This window comes from Trichomonas vaginalis, chromosome IV (assembly GCF_026262505.1).
Source record: "Trichomonas vaginalis G3 chromosome IV, whole genome shotgun sequence".
In the NCBI taxonomy this organism is placed as follows: Eukaryota; Parabasalia; order Trichomonadida; family Trichomonadidae; genus Trichomonas; species Trichomonas vaginalis.
The window spans coordinates 3,215,628-3,230,918 of NC_067206.1; the positions used below are offsets into that span (position 1 = coordinate 3,215,628).

The following is a 15,291-nucleotide window of genomic DNA, read 5'->3' on the forward strand; positions in this document are numbered from 1 at the left end:
CGAGAATAAGGCAAATGATAACAATGCAGAAGAACTCGCTGCCAAAGAAGCAGAACTTGAGAACATCAATAAACAACTCGAACAAACCAAGAAGGAGCTTGCCGAGAGAGACGAAGAACTCAAGAATGCTAAGAACGAGAATTTGGCCAAAGAAAAAGAGAACCAGAAACTCAACAGAGAAAACGAACGTCTTAAATTCGAACAACAAGATCTCAAGGACTTGGAAGAAGAAAACAAGAACCTTGATGACGAAAACGCTGCTCTTAAGTCTAAAGTCAATGCTTTAGAAAACGATTTGCAGAAGGCAAAGCGTGATGCAGATAGACTTAAGTTAAACAACGACCAACTCCAAACAAACATCGATGATTTAGACAACAAACTCAAAGAAGAGTCTGCTGAAAAGATCAAACTCGATGCACAAGCCAAGGCTGCCGATAGAGAACTTCAATCAGCTAAGGCAGCAACAGAAGAAGAGAAGAAGGCCAACGACCAATTGCAAGGACAGATCAAGGACAAGGATAACAAGCTCAAGGAAATGCAAGCCAAACTTAACGAAATGCAGAAGAAGGCAAATGATGCAGATCGTATCCAGAATCTCGCTAATTCACTTAAGTCACAGTTAGATGATGCAAACAAGTCTAACAATGAGAAAGACAATCAACTCAATGAATTACAGAAGAAGTTGAACGAAGCTCAGAAGAAGGCTAATCAACTTGAACCAACTAAACAAGAACTCGAAGATGCTCGAAATGACTTAAATGAGAAGCAGAAGGAACTTGATGCATCCAATAATAAGAACCGTGATCTTGAGAAACAAATTAAGGATCTTAAGAAACAAATCGGTGACTTGAATAATGAGAAGCAAGCATTGAAAGACGATTTAGATACAAGCAAACTTGCTGATGATGAACTATCCAAGCGCGACGAAGTACTCGGAAATCTCAAGAAGCAGCTTGCTGACCAACTTGCAAAGAACAAAGAACTTGAAGCTAAAGTCAAAGGCGACAATGGTGATGAACTTGCCGCTAAAGATGCCGAACTTGATGCTCTTAAGGATCAGCTCGAGCAAGTCAAGAAGGATCTTGCAGAGACTGAAGATGAACTTAAGAATGCTAGAAATGAGAGTTCTGCTAAAGATAAGGAAATTCAGAAGTTAGCTCGCGATCTCGAACATCTTAAGGATGCTGAGGATGATCTCGAGAAAGCTAATGAAGAGATCAAGAATCGTGATGCAGAAAATAATGAATTGAAGGGACAACTTGCAAACAAGGAGAACGAACTCCAGAAATCCAAACAAGAAAACGATCGTCTTCAATTATCTAAGGATCAGTTATCAAAGCACAATGATGATTTGAACAATCAATTGACTGCTGCAACAACAGATAACATCAAATTGGACGCACAAGTCAAAGAACTTGAACGCCGCCTTGGTACAAACAATGCTGCTCAAGAACAACAAGCTCAAACTATTGAACAACTTAAATCAGAAGCTGCTGATAAAGATAACAAGATCAAAGACTTACATGACCAAATCAATAATCTCCAGAAGAAGGCAAATGATGCAGACAACCTTCAACAACAACTTGATTATGCAAAGTCACAGTTAGATGAAGCAAACAAGTCTAACAACGATAAGGATAATCAACTCAATGAACTCCAGAAGAAGTTTAACGAATCTCAGAAGAAAGCCAACCAACTTGAACCAACTAAACAAGAACTCGAAGATTCTCGTAATGACTTAAATGAAAAGCAGAAAGAACTCGATGAATCCAATAATAAGAACCGTGATCTTGAGAAACAAATCAAAGAACTCAAAAAACAAATCGAAGATCTTAAGAAACAAAAAGATGATCTCCAGGAACAGTTAGATAACAATGTAAGGTGATGATGATGTCATTGACAAACTTAGAAAGCAAATTGCAGAATTACTCGCAAAGGTTAAAGAACTTGAAGCCAAGAACAAAGATAACACTGGTGATGAACTCGCAGTCAAGGATGCAGAAATTGAATCACTCAAGAACCAGTTCGAACAAGCTAAGAAAGATCTTGATGAGAAAGAATTAGAACTCAAGCAAACTTCTGACAATTTATCATCTAAGGATAAGGAACTTCAGAAGGCAAACCGTGAATTAGAACGTCTTCAAGATGTTGACCAAGAACTTGCTCAAGCTAATGAAGAGAACAAGAAACTTGATGCAGAAAATGGTGAATTGAAGACACAACTTGCAAACACGGAGAATGAACTCCAGAAATCCAAGCAAGATAACGAACGTCTTCAATCTTCTAACGATCAATTAACAAAGAACACTGATGATCTCAACAAGAAGTTGACTGATGAAACAACAGACAACATCAAACTCAATGGCTTAATCCAAGAACTCCAACGCCGTCTTGCAAACAACGATGCTGCTATTGCTCAGCAAGCAGAATCCATTGACAAACTCAATGAACAAGCTGCTGACAAAGATAACAAGATCAAAGACTTACATGACCAAATCAATAATCTCCAGAAGAAGGCAAATGATGCAGACAACCTTCAACAACAACTTGATTATGCAAAGTCACAGTTAGATGAAGCAAACAAGTCTAACAACGATAAGGATAATCAACTCAATGAACTCCAGAAGAAGTTTAACGAATCTCAGAAGAAAGCCAACCAACTTGAACCAACTAAACAAGAACTCGAAGATTCTCGTAATGACTTAAATGAAAAGCAGAAAGAACTCGATGAATCCAATAATAAGAACCGTGATCTTGAGAAACAAATCAAAGAACTCAAAAAACAAATCGAAGATCTTAAGAAACAAAAAGATGATCTCCAGGAACAGTTAGATAACAATGTTAAGGCTGATGATGTCATTGACAAACTTAGAAAGCAAATTGCAGAATTACTCGCAAAGGTTAAAGAACTTGAAGCCAAGAACAAAGATAACACTGGTGATGAACTCGCAGTCAAGGATGCAGAAATTGAATCACTCAAGAACCAGTTCGAACAAGCTAAGAAAGATCTTGATGAGAAAGAATTAGAACTCAAGCAAACTTCTGACAATTTATCATCTAAGGATAAGGAACTTCAGAAGGCAAACCGTGAATTAGAACGTCTTCAAGATGTTGACCAAGAACTTGCTCAAGCTAATGAAGAGAACAAGAAACTTGATGCAGAAAATGGTGAATTGAAGACACAACTTGCAAACACGGAGAATGAACTCCAGAAATCCAAGCAAGATAACGAACGTCTTCAATCTTCTAACGATCAATTAACAAAGAACACTGATGATCTCAACAAGAAGTTGACTGATGAAACAACAGACAACATCAAACTCAATGGCTTAATCCAAGAACTCCAACGCCGTCTTGCAAACAACGATGCTGCTATTGCTCAGCAAGCAGAATCCATTGACAAACTCAATGAACAAGCTGCTGACAAAGATAACAAGATCAAAGACTTACATGACCAAATCAATAATCTCCAGAAGAAGGCAAATGATGCAGACAACCTTCAACAACAACTTGATTATGCAAAGTCACAGTTAGATGAAGCAAACAAGTCTAACAACGATAAGGATAATCAACTCAATGAACTCCAGAAGAAGTTTAACGAATCTCAGAAGAAAGCCAACCAACTTGAACCAACTAAACAAGAACTCGAAGATTCTCGTAATGACTTAAATGAAAAGCAGAAAGAACTCGATGAATCCAATAATAAGAACCGTGATCTTGAGAAACAAATCAAAGAACTCAAAAAACAAATCGAAGATCTTAAGAAACAAAAAGATGATCTCCAGGAACAGTTAGATAACAATGTTAAGGCTGATGATGTCATTGACAAACTTAGAAAGCAAATTGCAGAATTACTCGCAAAGGTTAAAGAACTTGAAGCCAAGAACAAAGATAACACTGGTGATGAACTCGCAGTCAAGGATGCAGAAATTGAATCACTCAAGAACCAGTTCGAACAAGCTAAGAAAGATCTTGATGAGAAAGAATTAGAACTCAAGCAAACTTCTGACAATTTATCATCTAAGGATAAGGAACTTCAGAAGGCAAACCGTGAATTAGAACGTCTTCAAGATGTTGACCAAGAACTTGCTCAAGCTAATGAAGAGAACAAGAAACTTGATGCAGAAAATGGTGAATTGAAGACACAACTTGCAAACACGGAGAATGAACTCCAGAAATCCAAGCAAGATAACGAACGTCTTCAATCTTCTAACGATCAATTAACAAAGAACACTGATGATCTCAACAAGAAGTTGACTGATGAAACAACAGACAACATCAAACTCAATGGCTTAATCCAAGAACTCCAACGCCGTCTTGCAAACAACGATGCTGCTATTGCTCAGCAAGCAGAATCCATTGACAAACTCAATGAACAAGCTGCTGACAAAGATAACAAGATCAAAGACTTACATGACCAAATCAATAATCTCCAGAAGAAGGCAAATGATGCAGACAACCTTCAACAACAACTTGATTATGCAAAGTCACAGTTAGATGAAGCAAACAAGTCTAACAACGATAAGGATAATCAACTCAATGAACTCCAGAAGAAGTTTAACGAATCTCAGAAGAAAGCCAACCAACTTGAACCAACTAAACAAGAACTCGAAGATTCTCGTAATGACTTAAATGAAAAGCAGAAAGAACTCGATGAATCCAATAATAAGAACCGTGATCTTGAGAAACAAATCAAAGAACTCAAGAAACAAATCGGTAACTTAGATTCTGAAAAACAAGCTTTGCAAGATAAGTTAGATGACATCAAACTTGCAGACGATGCAATTTCCAAGCGCGACGAAGTACTTGATAACCTTCGCAAGCAAATTGCTGAATTAGCTGCAAAGAACAAAGATCTCGAGAATAAGGCAAATGATAACAATGCAGAAGAACTCGCTGCCAAAGAAGCAGAACTTGAGAACATCAATAAACAACTCGAACAAACCAAGAAGGAGCTTGCCGAGAGAGACGAAGAACTCAAGAATGCTAAGAACGAGAATTTGGCCAAAGAAAAAGAGAACCAGAAACTCAACAGAGAAAACGAACGTCTTAAATTCGAACAACAAGATCTCAAGGACTTGGAAGAAGAAAACAAGAACCTTGATGACGAAAACGCTGCTCTTAAGTCTAAAGTCAATGCTTTAGAAAACGATTTGCAGAAGGCAAAGCGTGATGCAGATAGACTTAAGTTAAACAACGACCAACTCCAAACAAACATCGATGATTTAGACAACAAACTCAAAGAAGAGTCTGCTGAAAAGATCAAACTCGATGCACAAGCCAAGGCTGCCGATAGAGAACTTCAATCAGCTAAGGCAGCAACAGAAGAAGAGAAGAAGGCCAACGACCAATTGCAAGGACAGATCAAGGACAAGGATAACAAGCTCAAGGAAATGCAAGCCAAACTTAACGAAATGCAGAAGAAGGCAAATGATGCAGATCGTATCCAGAATCTCGCTAATTCACTTAAGTCACAGTTAGATGATGCAAACAAGTCTAACAATGAGAAAGACAATCAACTCAATGAATTACAGAAGAAGTTGAACGAAGCTCAGAAGAAGGCTAATCAACTTGAACCAACTAAACAAGAACTCGAAGATGCTCGAAATGACTTAAATGAGAAGCAGAAGGAACTTGATGCATCCAATAATAAGAACCGTGATCTTGAGAAACAAATTAAGGATCTTAAGAAACAAATCGGTGACTTGAATAATGAGAAGCAAGCATTGAAAGACGATTTAGATACAAGCAAACTTGCTGATGATGAACTATCCAAGCGCGACGAAGTACTCGGAAATCTCAAGAAGCAGCTTGCTGACCAACTTGCAAAGAACAAAGAACTTGAAGCTAAAGTCAAAGGCGACAATGGTGATGAACTTGCCGCTAAAGATGCCGAACTTGATGCTCTTAAGGATCAGCTCGAGCAAGTCAAGAAGGATCTTGCAGAGACTGAAGATGAACTTAAGAATGCTAGAAATGAGAGTTCTGCTAAAGATAAGGAAATTCAGAAGTTAGCTCGCGATCTCGAACATCTTAAGGATGCTGAGGATGATCTCGAGAAAGCTAATGAAGAGATCAAGAATCGTGATGCAGAAAATAATGAATTGAAGGGACAACTTGCAAACAAGGAGAACGAACTCCAGAAATCCAAACAAGAAAACGATCGTCTTCAATTATCTAAGGATCAGTTATCAAAGCACAATGATGATTTGAACAATCAATTGACTGCTGCAACAACAGATAACATCAAATTGGACGCACAAGTCAAAGAACTTGAACGCCGCCTTGGTACAAACAATGCTGCTCAAGAACAACAAGCTCAAACTATTGAACAACTTAAATCAGAAGCTGCTGATAAAGATAACAAGATCAAAGACTTACATGACCAAATCAATAATCTCCAGAAGAAGGCAAATGATGCAGACAACCTTCAACAACAACTTGATTATGCAAAGTCACAGTTAGATGAAGCAAACAAGTCTAACAACGATAAGGATAATCAACTCAATGAACTCCAGAAGAAGTTTAACGAATCTCAGAAGAAAGCCAACCAACTTGAACCAACTAAACAAGAACTCGAAGATTCTCGTAATGACTTAAATGAAAAGCAGAAAGAACTCGATGAATCCAATAATAAGAACCGTGATCTTGAGAAACAAATCAAAGAACTCAAAAAACAAATCGAAGATCTTAAGAAACAAAAAGATGATCTCCAGGAACAGTTAGATAACAATGTTAAGGCTGATGATGTCATTGACAAACTTAGAAAGCAAATTGCAGAATTACTCGCAAAGGTTAAAGAACTTGAAGCCAAGAACAAAGATAACACTGGTGATGAACTCGCAGTCAAGGATGCAGAAATTGAATCACTCAAGAACCAGTTCGAACAAGCTAAGAAAGATCTTGATGAGAAAGAATTAGAACTCAAGCAAACTTCTGACAATTTATCATCTAAGGATAAGGAACTTCAGAAGGCAAACCGTGAATTAGAACGTCTTCAAGATGTTGACCAAGAACTTGCTCAAGCTAATGAAGAGAACAAGAAACTTGATGCAGAAAATGGTGAATTGAAGACACAACTTGCAAACACGGAGAATGAACTCCAGAAATCCAAGCAAGATAACGAACGTCTTCAATCTTCTAACGATCAATTAACAAAGAACACTGATGATCTCAACAAGAAGTTGACTGATGAAACAACAGACAACATCAAACTCAATGGCTTAATCCAAGAACTCCAACGCCGTCTTGCAAACAACGATGCTGCTATTGCTCAGCAAGCAGAATCCATTGACAAACTCAATGAACAAGCTGCTGACAAAGATAACAAGATCAAAGACTTACATGACCAAATCAATAATCTCCAGAAGAAGGCAAATGATGCAGACAACCTTCAACAACAACTTGATTATGCAAAGTCACAGTTAGATGAAGCAAACAAGTCTAACAACGATAAGGATAATCAACTCAATGAACTCCAGAAGAAGTTTAACGAATCTCAGAAGAAAGCCAACCAACTTGAACCAACTAAACAAGAACTCGAAGATTCTCGTAATGACTTAAATGAAAAGCAGAAAGAACTCGATGAATCCAATAATAAGAACCGTGATCTTGAGAAACAAATCAAAGAACTCAAGAAACAAATCGGTAACTTAGATTCTGAAAAACAAGCTTTGCAAGATAAGTTAGATGACATCAAACTTGCAGACGATGCAATTTCCAAGCGCGACGAAGTACTTGATAACCTTCGTAAGCAAATCGCTGACTTAGTTGCAAAGAACAAAGATCTCGAGAATAAGGCAAATGATAACAATGCAGAAGAACTCGCTGCCAAAGAAGCAGAACTTGATTCTCTTAAGAACCAACTCGAGCAAGCTAAGAAGAACCTCGCAGAGAAGGATGATGAACTCAAGCAAACTTCTGATAACTTAGCTGCTAAAGAAAAGGACCTTCAGAAGGCTAATCGTGATCTTGACAGACTCCAGAAAGTCGCCAACGATCTTGAAGAAGCAAAGAAGGAAATCAAGGCTCTCGAAGAACAAATTTCTGATCTTAAATCCAAGTTGACAGCTAAAGACAACGATCTACAGAAAGCTCAACGCGATGCAGAAAGATTCAAGAGCACAAGCGATCAGTTACAGAAGAACAACGATGAACTCAACAAGAAGTACACTGATGAAGTCATGGAGAAGCTCAAACTCGGTTCACAAGCTAAAGCTGCAGACAGAGAACTTCAAACAGCTAAAGCAGCATCAGAAGAATTAGCGAAGACAAACGAACAACTTGATAATCTCAACAAAGACAAAGACAACAAGATTAAAGAACTCCAAAGTAAGGTCAATGATCTTGAAAAGAAATCCAATCAACTTGATGATGCCAATTCTCGCATCAAAGAACTCGAAGATGAACTCACAGAATCCGAAACATCTAAAGATGATCTTTCCAACAAACTCAATGATTTACAGAAGAAACTCAATGAATTACAGAAGAAGGCAAATCAACTTGACCAAGCCAAGAAGGATCTCGCTGATTCACAGCAAGAAAACACTGAGAAACAGAAGGAAGTCGATGATTTGAAGACACAACTTCGTGATCTTGAGAAAGAGATGAAGCAACTTCAAAAGAAGAATGATGATCTCGAGAAAGCTAATAAGGATCTCCAAGAGAAGTTAGAAGACAGCATGAAACAAGAGAGCGAACTTTCCAAGAAGGATCAAGTTCTCGCAAATCTCAAGAAGGCCCTTGCAGATGCTACAAACAAGGTCAAGGATCTCGAGAACCAGTTGAATGGATCCAATGACAAGGACATCGCTGCTAAAGAACGCGAAATTGAGTCCCTCAAGAGTCAATTAGAAGATGCATTACGTGATCTTTCTAATGTTAAATCAGAACTTGACAACGCAAAGAATGAACTTAAACAACTTCATTCATCATATGACAACTTGAATAATGAACACAAATCACTTGAATCCGAGAAAGAAGATCTTGAAAACGAACTCAACAATGCAAACTCCACAATTAATTCTAAAGATAAAGAACTTTCTAAATTACAACGTGACAACGAACGTCTTCAAAATGTCAACAAAGAAAACGACGATTTGAAGAAAGAAAACAAATCACTTGACGACGAAATCCAAACATTGAAGAACTCTAACAATGATCTCAACAACAAATTACAAAGAGAGCAAAATCAAAACAAGTTACTTCAAGCTGCCAATGACACATTAACCAATGATAACAACGATCTCAACGACAAATTAACTAGCTCCAACAACGATAGAATCAAGGCAGAGTCAAAGGCCAACACAGCTGAAAGAGAACTCATTAATGCAATTGCTGAAGGAGAAGAACTCAAACAGACCAACAAACAACTCAATGGCCAACTCAATGAAATGAACAACAACTACAAGGAACTCCAAGGCAAACTTAATGACCTCGAAAAGAAGGCAAATCAATTAGAAAATGCCAACCAGAGAATCCAAGACTTGGAGCAAGAATTGGCTGAATCTCAAGCAGAATCCAATGGAAAGGATGCAAAGATCAACGAGCTCCAGAAGAAGGCAAATCAACTCGAACCAACAGAGAAGAAACTCGTTGATAAACAGAACGAAAACGACAAGCTACAGAAAGAACTTGATGAACTCAAAGATAAGTATGATCAACTGGAGAAAGCTCTCAAAGCTGCTGAAAATCGTGTCAAGGAACTTCTTTCACAAAATGAGAAGTTGGAGAACAGTTTGGACAACGCAAACAATCTTAGCCTTCAAAAGGGAGATGAACTTTCTAAGCGCAATGAAACACTTGCAGATCTCAAGAAGCGTAACCAAGAATTAGAAGCAAGAGTTAGAGATCTCGAGTCACAAAACGATGACGAGAAAGATAATGAACTCGCTGCTAAAGATTCAGAGATCCAGAACTTGAAGTCACAACTCGAACAAACAAAGAAGGACCTCAATGATACACAAGAAGACCTTAAGACTGCTAACAATGATTTATCTGCTAAAGATAAAGAAATCCAGAAATTGAAGAGAGATAACGAGAAAATTGCCAAACTCAATGAAGATCTCAAGGAAGCGAACGACGAAATCAAGAAGCTCGAAAATGAAAAGGATGATCTCCAGTCACAGCTCTCCGATAAAGACAGCAAACTCCAGAACGCAATGCGTGAAAAGGATAGAGCAAATAATGAAAATGCAACTCTCAAGCAACAAATCAATGAATGTGATGAAAAACTCAAGAAGGAAACAGGAGAAAAGATCAAACTCAACGGCCAAAAGGGTGATCTCGAGAGAGAACTCGCTACAGCAAATGCTTCTGCACAACAACAGAAGGAGGCCACTGAATTTGCTCAACAACAAGTTCAAGAGAAAGATGCAAGGAACAAGGAATTACAAAACAAGATCAATGATCTCCAAAAGAAGGCAAACGCTGCAGATAACCTTCAACAACAAGTTGATCAGCTCAAGTCAATGTTAGATGATGCAAACAAGTCTATCAATGATAAAGACAGCCAAATCAATGAAAAGCAGAAGGAACTTATTGAAACAAGAAAGAAGGCAAGTGCTCTTGAACCAACAAAACAATCTCTCAAGGATACACAAGCAGAATTAACAGAGAAACAGAACGATCTTAATAATGCAAATAATAAGAACCGTGAACTTGAGAGAGAACTCAAAGAACTTAAGAAACAAATTGGAGATCTCAACAGAGAAAATAATGATCTCAAGGAACAGCTAGATGACAAAGTTAAAAATGATGACATTATTGAGAAACTTCGCAAACAAATTGATGAATTGAATGCAAAGATCCAAGAGTTGCAATCACAGAAACCAGTTGATAACTCAAGTGCTCTTGAAGAGAAGATCAACGAACTCCAGAAAGCCAAGCAAGAACTTGAAGAAACAGAGAACAAACTCAAGGACACAACTGATGAATTAATGGCTAAAGACAAAGAACTTCAGAAGGCAAATCGTGGACTTGAACATCTCGATCAATTAACTAGAGATCTCGAAGTTGCTTTGGCTGAAAATAAGATTGCTGATGCTGAAAATTCAGAATTGAAGACACAACTTGCAAACAAGGATAACGAACTCCAGAAAGCCAAGCAAGATAACACACGTCTTCAGTCAAATAATGAACAATTAACAGCTAATTCTGATGATCTCAACAAGAAATTGACTGATGCCACTAAAGATAACATCAAATTAAATGGCCAAGTCAAAGATCTCGAACGTCTTCTTCAATCTAAAGAAGCAGAACTTGATCAACAAAATCAATCAGTTGAACAACTTAAGTCACAAGTTACTGATAAAGATGACAAACTCAAGGAATTACAATCCAAACTTAATGATCTTCAGAAGGAATTAAGTGAGAAAGAACGTCTTGAAAATCTCGCTAATTCACTTCAGTCAAAGTTAGATGATGAAATCAAGTCTAACAACGAGAAATTGAATCAACTCAATGAGTTGGAGAAGCAGATGAACGAAGTCCAAAAGAAGGCCGATAAACTTCAACCAACACAAGACAAACTTAAGTATGCACAAGATGAATTAACTGAGAAACAGAAAGAACTTGATGCATCTAACGCTAATAACCGTGATCTTCAGAAACAAATTAAAGATCTCAAGAAACAAAATGATGACTTGGATGAGCAGAAACAGAAATTAGAAGAGCAGTTAGATAACAATGTTAAGGCTGGTGATGTTATTGGAAATCTTAGAAAACAAATTTCAGAATTACTTGCAAAGAACAAAGATCTTGAAGCCAAGAACAAAGATAACAATGGTGATGAACTCGCAGCTAAAGAAGCAGAACTTGAATCTCTTAAGAACCAACTCGAACAAATTAAGAAGGATCTTGAAGAGAAAGAAGAAGAACTCAAGCAAGTTAATGATAACTTATCTGCTAAAGATAAGGAACTTCAGAAGTTGTCAAGAGAAAACGAAAAGAACTCTAAACTTCAGAAGGATCTTGAAGATGCAAACAACCAAAACAAGAAACTTGATGATGAAAACAATGATCTTCAGTCTCAGTTGAGCACTAAAGACATTGAGTTACAGAAGGCACAAAAGGAAGCAGGAAGACTCCAGAATCTTGTTCAAAAACTCGAGGAACAGAACAAGGATCTCTACAACAAACTTGATGAAGAAACAGCCGAAAAACTCAAATCAAATGGCGAAGTAAGAAATGCTCAATTAGAACTCGCAAAGACCAAGGCTAATGCAGAAGATCTCTCAAAGGAGAACGAGCATCTCCAAGAGCAGAACAATGAGAAAGATTCATTTATCAATGAACTCCGTGCCAAGGCTAATGAAGCACAAAAGAAGGCCGGAGAAAACGAGAAGTTACAGAACCAAATCAATGATCTTAACTCTCAAATCGATGAATTAAACAACGCCATTTCTGCACAGAACGAGACAATCAATGATCTCAAGAAGAAGCTCAATGAAGCACAGAAGAAGGCCAACCAAGTCGAACCACTTCAACAATCTCTTTCTGACGCCAAAGAAGAAAACAATGAGAAACAAGAGAAGATTGATGAACTCAACGAAAAACTCAGAAACGCTGAGAAACAGTTTAAGGAAGCTGACCAGAGAGTTAAAGATCTCCTCACTGAACAACAGAGATTGAAAGATAGTTACGACAACATCAACAACATGAGCTTGCAGAAGGAAGACGAATTAACAAAGAAAGAAAATGAAGTTGACACACTCAAGAAAGCTCTTAAGGATCTTCAGAACAAGACGAACGGATCTAATGATAAAGAAATTGCAGAGAAAGAACAAGAACTCGAGAAACAATTAGAAGATGCATTACGTGATCTTTCTAATGTTAAATCAGAACTTGACAACGCAAAGAATGAACTTAAACAACTTCATTCATCATATGACAACTTGAATAATGAACACAAATCACTTGAATCCGAGAAAGAAGATCTTGAAAACGAACTCAACAATGCAAACTCCACAATTAATTCTAAAGATAAAGAACTTTCTAAATTACAACGTGACAACGAACGTCTTCAAAATGTCAACAAAGAAAACGACGATTTGAAGAAAGAAAACAAATCACTTGACGACGAAATCCAAACATTGAAGAACTCTAACAATGATCTCAACAACAAATTACAAAGAGCACAGCGCCAGAACGAACTTCTTCAAGCTGCCAATGACACATTAACCAATGATAACAATGATCTCAACAACAAATTAACAGAAGTCACTAAAGAGAAGATCAATGCTGATTCACTTGCAAAGGCCGCAGAAAGAGAATTAAACAACTCAATCAATGAGAAAGAAGAACTCAAGGCATCGAACCAGCAGCTTACTGATCAACTCAATGACTTAATGAACAAGAACAAGGATCTCAAGAAGAAGGCAAATGATGCAGACCGCCTTCAAAATCTTGTTGATTCACTCAAATCACAATTAGCAGAAGCACAAAAGAAGGCAAACACTGTTGTACAAAATACACAGCCACAGCCACAATCCAATGAATTATATGACCGCCAGTTAGAACAGCTCAAACAAGAGTTAGAACAACTCAATGACAAGTACAATGAAGCTGTTCAGAAGTACCATGATGCAGACAACTCTGCAAGGCAAGAGAAGCAGCAGCACGATCTTGACAACATTAAGAACAACGCTGCCATTCAGAACAAACAGGAAACAATTGAGAATCTTGAGAAACAAATTCAAGAACTCGAGAAGCAGCAAAACGCCCTCAATGCTGCTAACGAGGAAGAACAGAAACAGCACAAATTGGATGCAAACAAGCTCCAGGATGCTCTCAAGAAACTCAAGGATGAGCAAGAGAAGAACTCTGACTTAGAAAAGCAGTTGATTGCCAAGAAAGACGAGCTTGGCAAAGCAAACGACAGAGTTAAAGAATTGCTCAAAGAAAACAACAATCTCAAGACAGAAGCAAAGAACAACAAGGATGTTTCTGAATTCTATCAGAACGAAATTTCTATGCTCGACAAAGACAACAAGGCAAAGCTTGAGGATCTCAAGGATCTCAACGCCAAACTCGCTGCTGAAAAGGCAGAAAAGAACAAAGTTGTCGCTGCTCTCGAACAGGCAAATGCTGCAAACAAAGTTCTTGAAGAAGCAAACAACGAACTTAACAAGGAATTGGCCGAATTACAGAGCAGATCCGATTCTGGCTTACCATTAGCCCAGAAACAAGAAGCAGAGAAACTCAGAAACAGAGTCAAAGAACTCCAGGACAAAGTTCGTGGTCTTGAAGCGGAAAAGAGACAAATCAACGATGATGTCTCCGATCTTCAGTCCAAACTTGATTCAGCTAACTCTGAAATCGCAGATCTCAAGCAGAAATTGGCTGCTGCTCAGTCTGCTTTAGGCGAACAGCAGAAGAAGGCTGAAGATTTGCTTCAGAAGTTAAACAAGGCTGAACAAGAAAATCAACAAATTCAAGCTCAGAATTCTAATGAATCCAAGAACATATCAGATTTGGCAGAGAAGCTTAAGAACCTCCAGAAGAAGCTCAATGACGAGATGAAGGAGAAGGAGGCCCTTAAGTCCAAACTTTCTGCCGCTGAAAAGGAAGTTTCAGATCTCAAATCTAAATTACAGCAACAGACAGAAGAAAACAAGGATCTCAAGGCCCAACTTGCAGAATCCGAAAAGAACGTCAATGACCTCCAGTCTAAGCTCCAGGCCAAGAATAAGGAAATGGATGATCTCAAACAGCAACTTTCTGATGCTGCCCAAGAGGTTATCGCTGCACAGAAGAAGCTTGAAGAGGCTGAGAGACAGGAGAGCTCAGATATTGACGTTGTTGCAAGAGATATTGAAATCGAAAACGAATCTGACGACAACAAGCCACCACAAACTATTACAGAAGACGAGGAAATGACACTTCTTAAGACATTCAATGGACATCTTAAGGATTCTGTCAAGAATAACAAGAAATTACAGAACCAACTCATGCTCGCTTGGGCGACATGCCTTGTTTTGTTCTACAACTGCCTCAACTAATCTTATTTATATTTTTTTATTATCAACATTTTTTTGAATAAATATTATTTTTTTTTAATCGAATTTCTGTTCATTAGATCATTCCAAATAGTTCAAAACCATCAACAACAGTGCCATTCTAAAGATTGACACTATTAGGAATGAAATAGAAAATACCTTTTAACGTTATGACCTAGAATTCTCATTTTAAGAATAGATCAACGACAACACTGTTGTCAGCTTTAGTAATATTCAAGTAATATCACGCAAATTGCAATATTTTCAATTGGATATGATCGTTTTAATCAAAAAT

General features: G+C 37.8%; 1 protein-coding gene across 1 annotated transcript; it reads left to right on the forward strand.

Moving 5' to 3' along the window:
• Window positions 1–8,183: 8,183 nt before the first annotated feature.
• On the forward strand, window positions 8,184–15,057 carry TVAGG3_0019800 (A-type inclusion protein, putative-related family; the record flags this gene model as incomplete). Its single annotated transcript, XM_001305955.2, has 1 exon — window positions 8,184–14,999. The coding sequence occupies one exon, from the start codon at window positions 8,184–8,186 to the stop codon at window positions 14,997–14,999; it is 6,816 nt and encodes a 2,271-aa protein (XP_001305956.1).
• Between the last annotated feature and the right edge of the window lie 234 nt (window positions 15,058–15,291).